This window comes from Sturnus vulgaris, chromosome 1 (assembly GCF_052056855.1).
Source record: "Sturnus vulgaris isolate bStuVul1 chromosome 1, bStuVul1.hap1, whole genome shotgun sequence".
Taxonomy (NCBI): domain Eukaryota; kingdom Metazoa; phylum Chordata; class Aves; order Passeriformes; family Sturnidae; genus Sturnus; species Sturnus vulgaris.
In genome coordinates this window covers 61,529,205-61,547,540 of record NC_142243.1, presented here as the reverse complement: position 1 = coordinate 61,547,540, position 18,336 = coordinate 61,529,205, and the positions used below count along the sequence as shown (strand labels likewise).

The following is an 18,336-nucleotide window of genomic DNA, read 5'->3' as shown; positions in this document are numbered from 1 at the left end:
GGGAAGTATTCTGGATTATCATGTCAGTGTGATAAAATGTGCTTATGGGTCTATGTACTTGGATGGAAAGAAGCAATGAACTATTTTAGGTCTAAATTTCTAGGTTCCAGAAACCAGTTTTCTAGGTTTCTAGAACTAGGTTACTGTAACAAAGTTTTCTCACACTCTGTAGTATCTCTCTTCTTGGGCTATATTGAAGATGTCTTCCTTCAGAGACTTCTTTTCCTTCTCTTGTTTTGACAGTCACCTGAAAAATGACAGCTGGTTTGGGTAAGGCAAGTGAAAGTGTCTCCTGATCATCTGTGGGGAGTCGTAAGGCTTTGCTCTCTTCTTGGTCTGCTTGCTCTGTGGTGTGTTAAGGAACCTTCTCAGTCCTCCCATTCACTAGACCCTCTAGCAGTCATACTCTCAACATCATGCTGGGCCCAAAGCCCCTTCACAGTGGACAGCTGCAGTGAGCCAGTGGGTGCTTTGCTTCACTCCCTGCTGTGCTGCTCTGAAAAGCCAGTGGCCATAAAAGAGACAGAGGAGTCATGCAACTTTATTCAAATGAAGGGAGAGAGTCCACTAGGCCATACTCCCATGGGGTCTCTTGAGTTTTTGGAGGATGCAGCCTCCTTTTATCCTAAAGTGCATGTTGCCTTCCTCCTTTCCCCATTGAGTTGAGGTGCTAGGAAGGTACAGACTTCCCAAACTGCCTATGAAATATTCCCCCTTGAACATGTATGCTCCCCCCACCCCATCACACATGGTATGACCATTAAAACTAGCTATAAGTCCATCCTAGATGGATAAGCTAATTTGCATAAGTCTATTAAGCCTGAGCATTTCCCCCCAAAGTTCAGAAGCTCAAGCTGTGCTTGGCTCTGCGGCAAACTTGGGTGGCTTGATGTTTCCATGAAGTGACCCCCACACCCATTCTTCCAGAACCTGATTGGTCCTTTTAGATCGAGTCATTTGTGAAGATGTTAATACCCATTTCTTGTATCATTAGGATTGTAATGACCCCCACACCCATTCTTCCAGATCGAGTCATTTGTGAAGACAGTAACACACATTTTTCCCATCTTTATTTGTACAAATAATGTAGACTGTCAGCAGCACTCAGAACTAGAGAATGGATTTTTATTGTATCTTAGAGATACAGTAAGCTATAAGTAAGTAAGTAAGTATATATAGATATAAAAACATATCTCTCTTTTTTATGACCCCTTTTGTGTTTGGTAGTGCTCTCAGACTCATATTCTTAATAGCAAGATGTGTACTGAATTGGGGAAAAGTCTTCATTAATGTTGCTTTTCATCCACTTTACTCTTCTTCCTTTACTGCTAACCAGCACCCTTCTGAAACACAGAAACAAGAAAACTACTATTTAATAAAATAACAACTTGAAGAATAATGCCATAGTCAGTATCTAGGTATTATAAACTGTAAATGGATAAACTAGATTATTCTGGTTTATATAACACTGGTTTATTCTGGATGTGAGGCAACACTAAACTGGTCTTCTACAAAACATATGAACTCATGGGAGGATAGTGAAAAGGAAAGTACAGGTGGTGCTTTGTGTGAGATAATTATGTTTTCCTCACCAATTTCCCTTTCTTAACACGTTTTTCCTCACAGCTTTAGATATGGTGAAGACTGTCTATATTCTAGCTTATAACAGGGCATATGATAATAGAAAAAAATGGAAGTTTGCTTCAATAAAAAATTGTAGCCTGCTGAAATGAAATACCACAGCTGTGTTGATGTCAATACTGTATAAAATGTATTTTTATTAATGTGTTTTCTCACCACTTCTGAGTAAGTGGAAAAATTAATTTATTTCCAACTGTGGTAAGAAACAAAGTAGAAGAACTTGTTCTTGGCTTGCAGATTAGGTCTTTTATTTACTTCAAGTCCTTTTTATCTTTTTTTATCTACAGATGGCAATAATGGTTGGAGATGTCCAGCTTGTCAGAATGCTTCTGTGCAAGTTCCTAAAACTTACACTTGTTTCTGTGGTGAGTTTCTCACTTGCTTTTGCAAAGAAAAACAGTTTTGTCATTTTGACTATTTTTTGTTAATATGAATTTCAGTATTAGTACTTGTTTGCTTGTATGCCTGAAACTCAATTAAAAAATTTCTTGACACTGGAAGGTGGCTGCACAGAGTCATATGTATGCCTCTTGAAAAATAAGAAGAAAATACTAAGTCCCAAGTGGTAAATACTTTAATATCATTAGGTAAAAATACTGATTTTTATGGAATAATGATAGATTTTGGCTGGTATCCTGTGAGGAGTGGAATAACTTGCATGTGTTATGTCTTTCTTTGTGCCAAGATACACCAAAAAATACACAACTCAAGGATACAGCTACCTAAACATTTAAATTGGTTTTGCAGTTTTGTTATTTATGGTGTTCAGGGACACATGGAGCTTAAACAGGAAAAAATATTCAGGCTTTTCAGACCTCTATGTAGAGATGTGTTTAATAGTAAAGGTGAATGACATGGGTACAGCACTCACCAAGCCATAAATACAAAATGGAAAGGAGAAATGAATTATGTTACTTAATTGTGTAGACGTGAGTAAATTTTGTTTGGAATCTTTACTTCTGTGATCTGTATTGTTTTCACATAGCTTTCTTTTCCTTAAATCAGAGACACCAGAAACTTTCCTCACTTTCTAGGAAACTATGTTCTGAAGTTGAGACAGAAACTGTCAGTAAACTTGCCCTACAGAAGCTAGATTTGCTAAAATAGGAGAGTTTTATCTTTTTATCTAAATGTGTCAGTGAATCAGTTAGAAACAGTGCAATGCAGTTAAGACAGTTTTTGTGTGACAATGCGTGAAATCTTATGAATATAGGGATAATAGTTCAGTTATTAGGGATAAAAATACAGTCAGTTAGAATGAAATGACCATGAATAAAAATTAGACCAAGTGAAAATTAGACTTTTTAAGACAGGATATCTGTCTGTTAAATAGGGAAAAAATTCTCCTGAGCCTACAGAAAGTTTCATGGTTTAGGAGAGCTACAGTTAGAACCTTAAATTGTCTGCAGAATTATTACTTGCAGAGCACCATGTAGTAACATAAGAGTTTAATCTTTTGTAGATAATTTTACATTAATGATAAATAATTTGGACATCATCAGTCACTTATGCAAAGTTATCTTCTATTTGATGCAAAGTACTGACTACGTGCTGAGTGTGGTTAAGTGTGAGGGGTTTTTTTTCACCCTTTTACTCATGAGGAAATTCCTAGCTTATTTTTCTTCTGAAGCTTCAGATTTTTGGAACTTTCCTGGGTTTTCAGTTAGTTTAAATGGAACTCAGGTGAATAAAAGCTATCTGCAGTATTTATTAATATTTTCCTAACTTAATACTGTAGAATATGCAAAGGTATATTAAAAACATAAAATTCTGTAACTATGCCACCAAATATATATTTCCTTGCTGCTTTTGATTGTCACAACTCAAATTTGTAACATTAATTCACTGTTAATTTAATTCGTCTCTTGCAGAAAGCCAAGGGAGTTTTAATAATGGCAGTTAACCCTGATGACCATCTCATGCACTTAGAGCTGTGAGATTTGATGATAATACTAATAATCAGATTAATAAAAATGCAGTTTAGTGCTTATCCGAAATACAGAATACTTGAAGCTAACATACTTCTTGTTTAAGACTTCTGCTTCATTCATCAAAATTCATCAATCTTTAATAATTTGATTAATGAGTCTGCTTCTTTTTATAGAAGTGACTTGCATAATTTACCCACTAATTTAATTCCCTATTCCCTATCCCCATACCAGGTAGATCTTACTTTTTGGGATTGGTATCTTTTTACTTTGTTCCTTTATTTTTTCTTCACTGCTGCATTGAGACAGCAAAAGAGTTTCACCCTTCAGTTTTCTTAGCTGCTGTGCAGCCTGACCAGCTACAGGGGGCTTTTAGTTTTCATGTACCTTATCAGTTTAATGGATCAGCTACCTACATGTCTGCTGATTGAGAGTACAGAAGGAAAGAATACTCTCGAGCTTGCTATTCCAATGGTACATTCTTTTAAAGAAGTTGAGTATGTATCAGTACAGAAGAACATCAACAGTTGTGCAGGTTTGTTTTTGTCAAAGAAGACTACTTGCCAGTATTTAAATATCACTTTTTCTCTTTGGTGTGATGTTTTTCACAAGTGAAGTCTTGTATTCAAAGCAATAAATATCTTTTTGTCTTTGCCATGGTTTAGGTAAGGTGCACAATCCTGAATGGAATAGAAATGAGATCCCACATAGCTGTGGAGAACTTTGTGGAAAGAAGAGGCAGGGTTTGGACTGTCCACATCTTTGCAACATGTAAGTAAATGTTTATCATGCAAATATTGAAATGATTGAGAGAAAATTTCTGAAGACTGTATATGCTTATTTTTTTACTCCAGGATATGCTTAGAGATTTCGAACCTATAGAGGTTTATAGCTCAGCTGAAACCTGAAAGAAATGAAAAGCCTGAAAGCTATTTGTGTTGGTATGTCTAAAGTGAGTTCATATGAGAGCATGAACAGGAGGTCTACAGTAGTTATAGCAACATTTCTATCATGTTTTAGGAACTGAACCAGCTATCTGACTTGGTTTTAAGAATTTTCATTGAAATAGAGAAATAACAGTATCTGAAAGTAATTCTGAATATGTCCAGTGGTTCACCAGATTTTTCAGGTGCTGTTATTCATGTAAAAGTGTTTGAATATCTAAATTTAAGTGCTGCTGTTTAAACTGAAAGACCGCTTGTTGCTCGGTGGAGGCCTTCAGATGTCCATCAGTGGGACCTCCAAATGTAGCCGTGGAAAGGAGTTTTAACCCTTTAAGTGCAGCAGAAATAAGATGCACAGCTACATGGTCATCTTTCATGACAGGAAGAAAGAGACAAGTTTATTCAGAAATATACTTGGTTTCATAGCATGACTCGTAAATCCAAGAGTAGAGAAAAGGTGATTGGTTCAGAGAGAAGGCACCCCATTCCCAGGGCCTGGTCATGCACCACAACAGGTGTTCTATCTTTGTTATGAATTCCTTTTTATTTTGACCAAATGATCACCCTGGGAGAAATTCTCCCTAGCCTTGAGCTGGACCAGCTTATCGGCTGGGAACAGAGCTGAAAAGCTCCAGCCTGGAATATTTTTCAGGCTGTAATTTTCTTACTTTCTTAATATGTGTCCCACAACCGCTTTATTCCTTTGTTTCTTTTTCTTTTTTTTTTTTTTTTTTTGGCTTGCAAACTGTTGAGGATAAAAGGACATTTTTATTTCTTTATTTGTTGAGACCATCAGATGGTCTAACCAGACTCTCTCATGGAGATTTTAATCAGTAAATGTAACTCAGATTGGTTTTGCTAACATTTTATTAGTATAATTCAGTGAAGAGAGACAAAGGAGGGCTCTGTTCAATTTTGGATATTTTACATTAGATTTTTTTTTAGTAGTATAGCAGCATTGCTAATATTAACACCATTATGTGATCTTTTTTCAATGTATAAATATGCTTGCTAGTTAGAAACAAATTATGTGTTGTTTCTATTGTATCTAGCTTCAATTTCCATGGCAGTTGGTCCTTAACATCTGTTCATATTTCTGGTTTTAGAAATTTGTGATAGAAGCAGTTGTTTCTGCTCTTGGCACACAGTCAATAACTTCAATCATTCCAACCAATAAATTGTCATGTAACACTTTTCCAATATTTGTTAAAGCTCGGAATTTTCCTAGAACTTTGCCCTGAACTTCGCATTTAATGTGTTCTGTTTCAAATATATTTCAACATTTTATTTAATGTCAAAATAATTCTTTAATACTTATTTCCCATACATGAAAATGTTATATTAGATTTCTTTTCAATAGTAGATTTCATTTATATTTATACATTATGTGTTTATGCACACACATTTGCATTTTATTTCATTTAAGTGTCATAGCTGTTTTCTTAATTTATAGAATCATGCTAGATCAGATCAACTTTCAGACTACACTTGATGCAGCTGATACCTGAACAGATCACTGATTCTCTTGGAGATGAGCTGCAGGCCTTCATCTCATTAGAAGTGTATGTTCATGGACATATCTCTTGCCCAGTCAGGAATAAGTACACTTCTTAACCACTCTGAGAACTCCCTGCCTGACAAACTTGCCTGTAGGGCTTGGAAGCAGATGTTCTTCTCTTTTTTCCTGTCCTAGTCTACAGCAGAGGCTCAGTCCTTGGCATTCTCTTAGGGACATCTTCTTGAAGAGTAGTGACAATATTGTGACATTGGGGGTGCTACAAATTCTTAATCTATGAAAGTCTGATCTGCATAAAAGCTGTGAAAATCAGGTCCCAATTCGTGACCATTTGTAGCATATTTTAAAATGTTATCATTCAGCTGTATGTTTCACATTAATGAAACCATGATGAGATCATCCAGTCCTGGAGGTAAGGCAGCAGTAGGCATGCAGATCAAGATAATGGATGTTCTTGACATTCTCTGACTTAGGATAGTGGACTGGAGAAGAATGCACTTTCAACATCAGTGTTACCCAGTTTTGGACATTGTTCAGTGTATTTTGGATACTTCTTTCTCCCATATGGGAATCTTTGGTGTCTGTGAGGACACAGGCAGCCATTGTCTGCTGTATCAAAAAGCAAGTAGAATCTTGGTTTGCTCTTGCTGTATCAGTGATGGAGTTAGAGATGCAGAGCTCTATTATTTGAATGCAGATAACAAGTCTGGATCATGATCTGTGTCTGGGCAGAGATTTTCCTCTAGAGAGTGCTCAAGGTTAGATGTTGCCATGTGAGCCAGGATTCTATTTCATGATACTTGCTTACATTTAGATGGTCTCAGAACTTTTTCTTGCAAGCATTTATTTCTTTGGATTGTGGATTTGCTGTGTGCCATTTTGCCCTCCTCCCACATGTTCCCATAAGGTGATAAGGTTTGAACCAGAACTGTCATTTGTTTGCAGATATCCTAAAAGCTATTTTGTTTTTTCCTTTTTGATACCATACCCCATTTCAGTGAAAATAAGTAAAGGTAATTTACACTGGTGTTCTGCTAATTGATGCTTTAAAGGACACAGACAGCAATGGAAAGAATGATCTTCTTATTTTACAACGAATATTAAGGTAATACAAAAGTAAAATTCTACATTCAATAAAACTATCTGCTTAGCTTTAGCAGCAAGCAAAAATAAGCAAGGTAATGCACCTAGTTATTACTGTATGAGAGAAAGGATAGTGATTGAGAAAGATACATCACCAATTGCCTACATAATTTACCATCATCCAGAGTCCACAGTCACTGGGAAGCCCTGTTTTACAGTGAGGACCTGGAGAGCCCTTCCCAGCAATTTGGAAAATTCCTACCTGGTGAGCCCACCCGTATGTGAGGTCTCCAAATTGGCCCCGAAAGCGGGTCTGGCTTTCATAGGCCCACATCAGTAAGTGGGAGTGACTTGATTATATTTTTAGCACAGAAACACCTGAATCTGATGGCACACTTCCTGACCAGCTAGGACCAGGGCTTGGCCAGAGCCCAGGCCTTGGCTGGGAGGATTTTCCCCTTAAATCGCCTACAAGTGAGTCTCTATTCATGTCAGTTGGGAAAATTTCTTAAAATGATACATTTCTTGCAGATAACTACACAAGGTTATGTGGAAGTTTCTAAAGCAGCCAGTTTGGCATTAAACAGCAAGCATAAGCTCTCTGTCATCTGTTTTTAGCTAAATAAAGCTGATGGTGTTGCTGGTAAGTCAGTTCTGGCTTAGGCCTACTGCTCAGTCCTGAGCACATCAGCTGGTTGCTGATTAATTTACTCAGATTTATCGAAATAGTAACCATTTATATAAACAGCTGATTTAGAAGAGTTGAGCAGGCAAGCAGCTGTTTGAAAGGAGAATGCTTTGCAGACCTTTTGCTAGTGTCATGCTATGGCATGCATAACACTTCTCAAGGTGAATTCTCTTCACATTTTCAGTTTTAAAAAACTGAAATTGATTTTGCAGTGTTAGGATCCACATCAAAGAAACCTCTAGCTTAACCTTCAATAAAATGTTCCTGATAATAAACTTCATGACAAAGCAAAACTTCTTTTAAGACTCTGAAGTTCTTCCTGCTAACTGGAGCTATGCAGGGCCTTGAGAGCATTTGAAAAAGGTCTTAAAAAGACAGTAAATGAAATTTTCTCTCTATTTAAATTTTAGTAGCTGGACTTCCTTCATAGATATTTTCTACAGCAGTAGAAGTCCTTTTTTGCTCTATTACAGTATCTAGTATTTTCAGTATCTGTCAGGCAAATGGAAGTTTAATTTTTCCTCTGTCTAGATGTATCTATCTTCACAACTTTTCTTGTATGCCAGTTCTCTAGAGCAGCAGCAGTAAATTGCAAAATGATCTTCCATGCTAATGATAGATAATGAAATTTCAGTTAAAAAAACCTCTGCATTCACCAAACAGAAGTTAATACTGAAGTCTTCAGCCTGTCTTTTTGAATTTCGTTTGCAACACTGTCAAGTCATTTAATTTAACTTTTTGCTTAATCCCCTAAACCAGGCTTAAGACTCTAAAGGTATCACCCATCTTTATCATCTAAGGTGCATTTTCTGCACTTTCTGTGCATGTCTCTGTGCTGAATGAAATTTGAATTTCCATATTAATTGTTGTTGTAGGATCAAATATTTCCTAGAACCACAGCCATAGTGTAGCTTCTGCCTAAATGAAATTGTACCAGAGACTTTTGCATGTGCATCTGTAGAGATTAATAAAGAATACTTATTTCAAAAGTCACAAGTTTGATTTCAAATAATTAGTTTTTGCATTACTAGAATTTTTTGTTCATATTAACAAAAGGTCAGAAAACTGTCTCAGAAGCACACATTGTCAAAATTGAGATGTCTGAAAATTAATTGTGTGATACTGTTCTAACAAAAGGAATCCTGCTGTAAGACTGCAGTCTACTATTCCTGATACTTAACATTTTAAAATATTTGTGATCAATATAAATAGCTTTTATGTGATACAGTATCATCAGAAAATGTGCCAGGAATGGGGTTATGGAAGAAATCTTAACATTGCTTGTATATGAGAATGTTGAGAGAAATAATACACCAGGTAAAAAACTTAACTTCTGAAGATGATGTGCCGTCTCGTTTTTCCAAGTTATGATCTAGATCATGGTATTTTGAATTTATACCTACTTTAATCTAATTCCTGAGTTCATAAGTTGGCATCCAGCCTTTAGAGTTCTACATGGATCTGTGAGAATTAAAGTCAAGACAGTGGAATATATGTGCAGTCCATTTACAAGAGGTTTTCTTGTAAGATAGATTTTCTTGTATGTTGCAGAATGCATGTTAATTCTCATTGTCTGAAGTTCCATAAAATAGTTTTAATTAATTCAGTGTTTTTGCTTTCTTCCTGCTTTACTGTGTATCCATCCAGTTTTTCTTTTTTCTCCCTTTCCTTGTGCCTGCTCTGGTGCTTTTTCAACTCTTCATCGTGTCATAGAACTGACCTATCAAAAGACTGAGGGTTATGGTGGTTTTGGTTGTTTGTTTTTTGTATTTGCTTTATGTGATGGGGGATTTTTCATTGTTTTGAATTGGTTAATTGTGTAATTGCTTGGCTTTGCTGTTAGAGCTGGCCTAGGTCGAGTGATAGATTGGGCCTTATTGCCAGCTGGGAGGAGTGGTAGAGGAAGAAAGGAAGCCAGACCAACTGTATTGTGTGTGACTGTAGTAACTGATGTACTAATCAGTGCTTGTATCGTTACTCTCCTTGAGGAATTTAGTGGTTACCATGTAACTGGGTAGTCTGTGTTTATGGGGTTTTGTGATGTTTCTGGGTTTTTTCTTTTTCTTTTGCCTAAGATGTCTGTGCTGGTCAGTCCTGGCTAATAATAATTGCTCCGAATGAGAGCTGCTGTTTTTGTGAATGAAGGCAGCTGGGAGCTGGCTAAGAAAGAGTGCAGACAAGATAGTTAAGTATAATTTCACAAACCTGGGCTTGTCTGTACCCAACTAAGGTTTTACATGCAGATAGGGAACATCTAGTGTTCAAGAGTGTTTCTTGAAATAGGAGGCAAGATCTGATATGTAAAGGACTGGAATGGATGACACTCACAGGAAATTGCTCCTGATTGTAGGAGTAAAGTTGAGGCAGACTTGCTGTGTCTCCCATGTGTTACCTTACAGTAAGAGGAGCAACACCTCTTACTGGTGGCACTAGAAGTGCTGTGTTCAAAGATAAAACCACCTGCTCAAAAGAAGAAATTATTAGAGAAGTTTTTATCTCCATTGTGTTTAAGATCACCAAAGAAGTAAATATATTAATGGTTTGGACATAAGGTGATTGTTTTGGGTGTTATCAATGATGAACGTGGTTGAGTTGATGCATGTTTGCTGGTGAAATGCAGAATATCAAGCATGTCACTAGCAGAGTTGATTTGTTAGTAGTATTGTTGATTTGACAGCAGCTGGAATAGAGTTTTTTCTTCAGCATTAGTGGTCTTTGAGATGGATACAATTCTAATAGTGAAATATTTTTTTCTTGTGTTAAGACTGCTTTCACACCCTGTGGGAATGAGTGTAAGAGTCCTGTATAATGTTCTGATAATGCAATGACATTGGGTTGTGGTGGATTGTATTCTCTGGGAGTGTAATAAAGCTAAAGTTAACTTTGCATTTTTGGCTTATTTCTAAGTCTGTGCCACCCAGGACCTTGCCCTTCGTGCCCAGCCTTTGTGACAAAAACATGTGAATGTGGACGAACAAGGTAAGAATGCTTCCACTATGCAAACAAAAGTTCAGTTATTATAAACAAACAGAAGAACAGTTTAGAATTTTATATACTAATCTTTTTTCTTTCTAATTATTTATTTAAAATATGCTGAACAAAGTTTAATCTGAGCTGTAACTTTTACTTATGGTTAAAATAATTTAGACAATTTTGTATTTTGAAAAAAATGCAGTTACTTTTAGTTTTTCAAGAAAGAAAGTAAAAATAACAAAAAAGATTTGTTCATTTATGTTACATGTAGCTGAATTGTTTGAGCAGTCAGTGCATTGATTCGATTTTGAAATCCTGTACTAACATTAATTCATTTTATTTGCTAGAAGACTCTAAGAATTTAGTAGGAAAAGGTTCTCATCTTTTCTATCTGAATGAAATGAGGTCTTTAATTGCTTAATTTCAGAAATAATAATTTAAAAAATAACATGCTTTTCTCAGAAACTGTACAGAGAAGTCTATAGTGTATTCCAGACTTGAAAGCTATCTTTTCCTTGCATGTTTGGTGTATATAGTGTCATTGCCAACAGCAATATGGTACTGCCTATACTGTATGTGATCTCTCATAATCAGTTGGCCTGAGTCTTTAGAATCCCTTCTTCTAGTTACCTAGAACTGATTCTGTGTAATAACTTGTTTGCTTGAGCTTGTTTACAGAACCAAAACAAATATCAAACGATTTCAGTGTAACATTCTTGCTCTGGAAAAAAAGATTTTTCAGATTTTTACAATTATTTCTCAGAGTTTGAATCTAATACCCCTAAGATTAAAATCTTTATTTTTCAGAAGCTGGTACTGCAACTTCTGTGTCAATATTTGTAGATAAAAGCACTTTATCTTCAGCAGAAAGATGGGTTGCTTTTAGATTACTGAATGTTATCTTCCGTAGTTATATTACCTCCTTTTATTTTTTGGGGGTATAGTTTTCTTTTTAGGTGGGGGGGTTTGTTTGTTTTGTTGTTGTTTTTCTGACTTCTTTAATTTTTAAGTTTAATAGATGCAACAACTTTTATTTTTTTTCTCAGATGTCAGCTAGTCCACCAGATTGCTGATTTTTGTAATAGTACATTTGATACTTAAAACCTGCTTCAAAATAGCATTTAATAGGTACTGTATAAGCATCCAGGGTGTATGGCATGGCATCACCAACTTTAGGATGTTTTAAAATTACTCCTTCAAGTACACATTTTACAGCCATTGCATGAGCCATCTAGAGTTGAAAAAAAATAGGAGAATTGATTTTGTCCATTTTTTGATAATTTAATTAAAAACTCAGTTATTTTCATAGACATCTGACCCCCTGTTAAGGCCCATATCCCTATCTTCATTGTGTTCAATAGATTTAGGGTGTTTAAGTCTTCAGAAAGATGTCTGTATTGGAAATATCTGCTTTTCTGACAATGCATACAATGAGTTCATACATTAGGTTCAAGTTTTAGTGTCACCTTGGGTTGTTTTCCTCTGTTTTCTTCAGGAAAAATTCTGTAGGCTAACTGCTGTGATAGGTGCTTTACTTTAGGGAGATGGAAGAGGGGGGAAGCAAGGGAAAAACTAGAAGTGTTATTTCCTAAAAACTTCCATTAATAAATTATGCTGCCGTTTGAAGATTTTGGCATTTTACTGAAAATGTATTTCCTTTTTTATTAAATACTGTATACATGTTAAGGTAGCTTACAGGGTATGGTGTCATTTCTCTACAGTCATTCAGTTCGATGTGGCCAGTCAACAAAAATTCATTGTTCTAATGTGTGTGGAAATACTTTAAACTGTGGAAAGCACAACTGTACTCAAGTGTGCCATGCTGGAAAATGTTCACCTTGCCAGTTAACAGTACAGCAAGGTAAGTACTGAAATGCTTTACAGATATCCACCCTATACACTGAGAACAAGAGGGTGGAAAAAGTCAGTACCAAGAGGCAAGTGCCAATTTTTACTTAACACAACCAAAATCTATTGTTGGAATCCTGCCAGGATGATTAGGCTGTTGGAGCATGTGCCTTATTGGGGACAGGCTGGTGATACTGGACTTCCTTAGCTTGAGAGGGCTGAGTAGTGGCCATTCAGTAGCTAATAAGGAATTTAAGAAGACAGAGGTGGGCTATGCATATGTGAAGGATGAGAGACTGTAAGGGAAACCTCTTGGGGTTTTCAAGATCAACTGAATAAAACTCTTGACTGATCCCATTGCTGACTGCTTTAGGTAAGGATTTGGACTAACCAGTCCTTTCTTACTTGAATCGTTCTCTGATCCTACTGGATCTTTTACTATAATTATAAGAATTAATTAGACAGTACATGGAAGAAAAATAGAAAAAAGGTATAGGAAAGCACATTTCAACAAGCTTCTCGTAATTTCTGTCAAAATTTTCTAAACTTAGTCTTGAATGGAAATTAAATTGACAGAGTATGTATGCCAATATATAAATAACTTCATAGAACAGATTATACAGAAAATCACAAGTTTGTTTTCTAAACTTTTAAGATAATAATTAATTTTTTATTTATACTGCTTTAATAAATAAACTTTTTGTGCACATAGTACCACTTTATCAAAACAAATAATGCTGGGATTACAGCTTCTGTAGGTCAAAAAACTTTCATTGATGAAATAAAGCTAAAGAGGAGCAACTTCTTTATCCTTCTAAAAATTGACTAACAATTTTTCACTTTTCACCTCTTTATATTTGGTGCAGGTGTTTTGTCACTATTCTTTTGTGTTGTTTTCTTATGGAACATTGTTTTCTTTCAGTGTGTTACTGTGGAAGCAACTTTAAAGAAGTATTGTGTGGATCAAAGGAAGAATTCTCTGATGGTTTTGGGAGTTTCTCATGTCAGAACATATGTGGCAAGTAAGATCACTATAACTTCGGCTTTGAAAAAGAAAAAGGTCATTCTATTCACAATAACTTATTGTGATACTCTTAGATAATTCCCCTTTTAATTTTTTACTTGTTTTCTATTTTGTTTCTTTGATTTTTTTTCCCCAGAAAACTAAATTGTGGGAGGCACAACTGTAAGCAAGTATGCCATCCTCAGCCTTGCCAGCTCTGTCCACGACTTCCACAAGTTGTATATCGTTGTCCCTGTGGTCAGACTCCTCTCAGCAAGTTACTGGAACTAGGATGTGTTGAACGTAAAGTTTGCACAGATCCTATCCCATCGTGTGGAAAAACATGTGGCAAACCTCTTTCTTGTGGTAGCTATGGTAATTAGAAATTTCTCTATCAGAGTATTCGAAGTATCTCTTAGTGTCACTGAAAGTCAGATGAATAGAACTTCACATCACTGCAGTGTGAAGGAGCAGGCATTCTTTATTGTGGTGCCAGCTGCAGGGGGGAATAGCTTCAGCTAGTCTGCATTCCGATTTTCTGCAAGCATACCTTAATTGCATACATATGCTTCACAATTTGAAGAAATCTCAGAGACCTATTACAATTGCTCATTACCTTAAAACTCTCCTCCTGGCTCAGTCTTTTTATGGTCTCTTTTTATTTTGGCTGTGGTTGCATTCCTAAGCCAGATGTACTCACTCCCCCAGTCCCTTTATCTTCCCTCTGTCCTTGCTCTGGAAGTGAGGCACACCAGTTTCTTTGCTAAAAGTACACAGACAGTCTTTGTTCTTAGATTAACCCTTTCATATCAATAGTTTTGAAAACAGAACAAAAAGTGGTCTTCAGATGTTTCATTTCAAGAAATAAATACTTTGCAATTTTGAGTTTTAACCAAAATGAATGTAAAAACCACTGCAGAGCCTGCAGTCAGACTGTGCGTTCATAATAATGCTTCAAAATAAGAAAATAAAACCCAGCTGTGCATGAACTTAGTATCGTTGACCAGTAATGCTCCTAATAAATATGAAGTTCCAGGTCATAGATTTTTTAAATTCTTAATATGTGTATTTTCATTTTCCTAGAGTTCATTCATACATGTGAAAGCCTTTGCCACGAAGGAGACTGTAAACCATGTTCTCACACATCAAATATTTATTGTAGGTGTGGCTTCAAAAAAAAGGTGAGTGTGTAACCACAGAAACAGGTAATCTTGGCTGCTTTTAAAACTGTGGAAAAAAAGGAGCTGAAGAAACATAAGGAACCTATGCTTGCATGAAGAACCTATATTGTATGCTAACTGATAGATGGTATCTAGTTTATACTTTGAAGTGGTAACATTCTTTTTACTATTAAGGCAATTTTATAATATTTTGGCAGAGTTTGAACAGAGTTCTATTAGTGTAAACATTATGCAAAATCCTGTATTATTCTGGAGTATTTTTGTAGCATAAGGAATTGGTAGTGTTGTCAAGAGCAAATCAAGAGAAGAAAGGCAGCCTAATTAAAACTTTATAGTAATAGCTTGTAGTCTCCTTGTATAAGTTTTTGTAGAGACTATGTTCTTACTGATTCCTGCTCTTTGTACATTTATACAGTCATCTTGCAGATCCTCAGCTATTGTTATTTAGTAATTATTATATTTTAAAACTATGCTACTTTCTGTAAACCATAGCTTCGAAATTTTTGGTTACTGTCACCGAAGCTTTGATGACTTTTCTGACCTGTTATATATCATCTGCAAGTAAAGGGGGCTTTTGAATATGTAGGTGCATAGAAATGACTGAGAGTTTCCTAGAGGTTGGAACAGTTTTCTCCTACAAGTTTGCTGAAGATAGTTATGAGGTAGAAGGCTTTGGATTGCATTTTGAATCCTGAAATAAAGTAGTGAGGTTTTGAGTTTAGTTTATGAAGTTTGTCACACACCAGAAATATGCCTCTTTAAAAAGAGTGAACTACAGTGACAATTTAAATCAATTATGAAAAATGTGATATTCAGAAATGACGTCTTAGAATATAAAGTTGTGATGAATGGTTCAAATGTCAACAACATTATTTTCATCCACCACATTTTATTTTCATATTGAGGTCTTTAGGTATAACTGTGTAGAACTTAACATTTGGCTTCTTCCGTTCTTCTGTCAGACTCACGTTTTTGGGACAATTGGTCAAAGCACAAATTTATGCACTCTTGTCAGTATTCTCTGGGAGAGCTCTGTTGGTTTTCATTATGCAGGTTTCTGGTTTCTTGGGACAAGTCTGATTTTCTCAGTTTACCGTGACACTTAATTCTGCTGAATTAAGTGAGGAATACAAAACTACATTTTTTAAAATTGGTATTGAATCTTTAAGGAACAAGTATTGTGTTAAAAGATTTGAGGATATTTTCCTCCAGTTTTTATTTCAATTATGTATACAGATGTGTTATACACATGGAAACTGAGTGTGCTTCTTTCATGTGACCAAGTGTTTTCTAGATAAGTATGTTTCAATTATTTCATCTGTTTTAATCTAATGGCTCCCTGTTTGTTTCCTAGGAAATCCCATGTGCTCTTCTCAGAAATAAAGGTACAAGGTTATGATACATACATGTAATGTAAAGTTGTTTAAAAATTATCACAGCTCATAGTAATTTGGGGTTTGACAAAGTTGGCAAACAGCTGATCTGTACCATATCTTTTATCTGTAGTTCTATGCCAGGTTGGTTATTTCTGCTGCTCTTTCATGCTATGTCAGGCTGCTATCTTTGGGAAGGGTTTGAAATAAACATCGTTAGTTTTCGTTCATCTTTTACATAAAAAGACTTCTTCACATTTGATCTCAAAGATTTCAGACAATGTCTGTTTTATTTTAGACAGTTTCTTATATCACTTGCCATATTCAATAGGTTGCCACCCCCCTCCTACTTCCCTATCATCTTGTATAACTTTTGGTCAACTTGCACCGCTCAGATTCAGTGTAATAGTTTTGCTCTGATCTTGCCTATGTTTCTGGGGAAATACAAGCTTTGATTCTGCTTCACATTGTATGGTGCTGATCTTTGCAGCTGGTCTTTGCATCTGACCATGGCAGAGAATTTCCATTTGATGCTTCTTGGTATTCTGGATGTAACATCTCAGAATTCCCCTCTGAAATCTTTACTTGATTGACCCCTGTCTACGGAGGTATTTATTTACAAGATATATAAGGAAGTAATATGCATATTTTCTAATGTGAGCTTATGTCTATGAAGACTTTGCTCTTATGGAATCCAGAAATTATTCCCTTTCTTTAGCTGTGTATGGTAATAAGGATGTTCTTTGCTAGCAGTAGTTTCATGAGCATATAGCAGTAGTTGTTTTTAGCTGGCTTTTGCTGCCCCACCAATTTAAGCAGTCTTAAATTGGATGTTTGTGGTACTTCGGTGTATCAGAATATCCTATTTTCTTTGTTCTGTTGTGTGGAGTTTATGGTGTGAAGGTTAAGGGGAAATAAACTAGTTTCATGTATTCTGCTTTCCAAAATCCTTTTGAATAAGGGTTTCTTTAAAGAAAGGCAAGTGCCCACGTGGGGATAATTGTGAGGGAGAACAAGTAATTTAAAAGTTTGCTTGCTGGCTTACCCTGTGTTAGTCTCTCCTAGACCATGCCCAGCAACAGCCTTAGCAGAATACTGTGCAGGTTTTATCCTCTTTTTATACACAAATACCCAAAAGTTAAGACTTTGGGGAATTTTCTTTTTCTTTTTAATAGCTGCTATTACATTCATGTGTGACAAGCGATGCAACAAGAAGAGGTCATGTGGACGACACAAGTGTAATGAAGTTTGCTGTGTGGTAAGTGTATCTGTGGTTATATAAAATTGCTTGATGTGATGTGTGTTTGATTTTGGTTGTGATGTTAACAGTCTTTTTTGTATCTTTCCATTTTTGTGCATCTTCATTCTCTATTGGCTGTGTTGATCATGCTCAAAAAGTTTGTGTGTGTGCATTTATTTTGCAAGTTTTGTTTTTTATGTATCATTATAAATGTAAAACCACATTTCAGCCTAAATGCAGTTAAATCATTGTCAAGGTGCTTTTTATCAATGCAGTGATTCCAGGGAGAATGGGGAGGGAAAGCATATGAATAGCAGAAGCATAAACCTTGTAGATGTGTCTGTAACAGAAGTCTTAAAGGATCTGCTTTAAAAATTGTGTATCCACGCAGGGATGGAAAAACTGTATAGATTTGGCCTAAGCTATTTTTGTCAATCTGTTATTACAAGTAGATTGAAATGTCAAAGAGAAAAAAAAATAACCAATGAGGTTTATAGTTAAATTCTCCTTTTTATTTTTTTGTCATCTCTTAGGACACAGAACATAAGTGCACTTTGGTTTGTGGTCGTAAACTCAACTGTGGGCTTCATAGATGTGAAGAACCCTGCCATCGGGGCAGTTGTCAAACATGCTGGCAAACAAGTGAGTTATGTGCAAAAATACATAATTGTCATTTATTCTAGGAATACATGAATATCTCTATCTGACTCAGACCAGTTAATGTTATCTGTTTCACAGTGGTGAAAAAGAGAAAGACAAGTGATGTAGTTTGTAGGGATACTGTTTACAGCTCAAAGTGCCTTAGCTGCAGTAGTACATGTGTCTCTCCTGTATTATATGCACATGAACATAGTCAAAAACCTCAATTTTATGGAGACAGCTTTTCATAGAAGCATCCTGGAAAAGAGAATGTGCTAG

General features: G+C 35.8%; 1 protein-coding gene across 6 annotated transcripts in view; it reads left to right on the top strand.

Moving 5' to 3' along the window:
• NFX1 (nuclear transcription factor, X-box binding 1) overlaps window positions 1-18,336 on the top strand; it is an 85,637-nt gene that overhangs the window by 18,155 nt on the left and 49,146 nt on the right. For all 6 annotated transcript variants that reach the window (XR_015804839.1, XM_088168031.1, XM_088168026.1 and 3 more), the window contains exons 4-13: window positions 1,929-2,006; window positions 4,235-4,340; window positions 10,708-10,779; window positions 12,495-12,634; window positions 13,544-13,643; window positions 13,782-13,999; window positions 14,708-14,805; window positions 16,160-16,190; window positions 17,354-17,436; window positions 17,952-18,060. Coding sequence is in view for 5 of the 6 variants with exons in the window: in XM_088168031.1 (XP_088024157.1) it covers window positions 1,929-2,006; window positions 4,235-4,340; window positions 10,708-10,779; window positions 12,495-12,634; window positions 13,544-13,643; window positions 13,782-13,999; window positions 14,708-14,805; window positions 16,160-16,190; window positions 17,354-17,436; window positions 17,952-18,060 (1,035 nt within the window). In the remaining variant the exon portion in view is untranslated. The remainder of the gene's footprint in view (window positions 1-1,928; window positions 2,007-4,234; window positions 4,341-10,707; window positions 10,780-12,494; window positions 12,635-13,543; window positions 13,644-13,781; window positions 14,000-14,707; window positions 14,806-16,159; window positions 16,191-17,353; window positions 17,437-17,951; window positions 18,061-18,336) is intronic.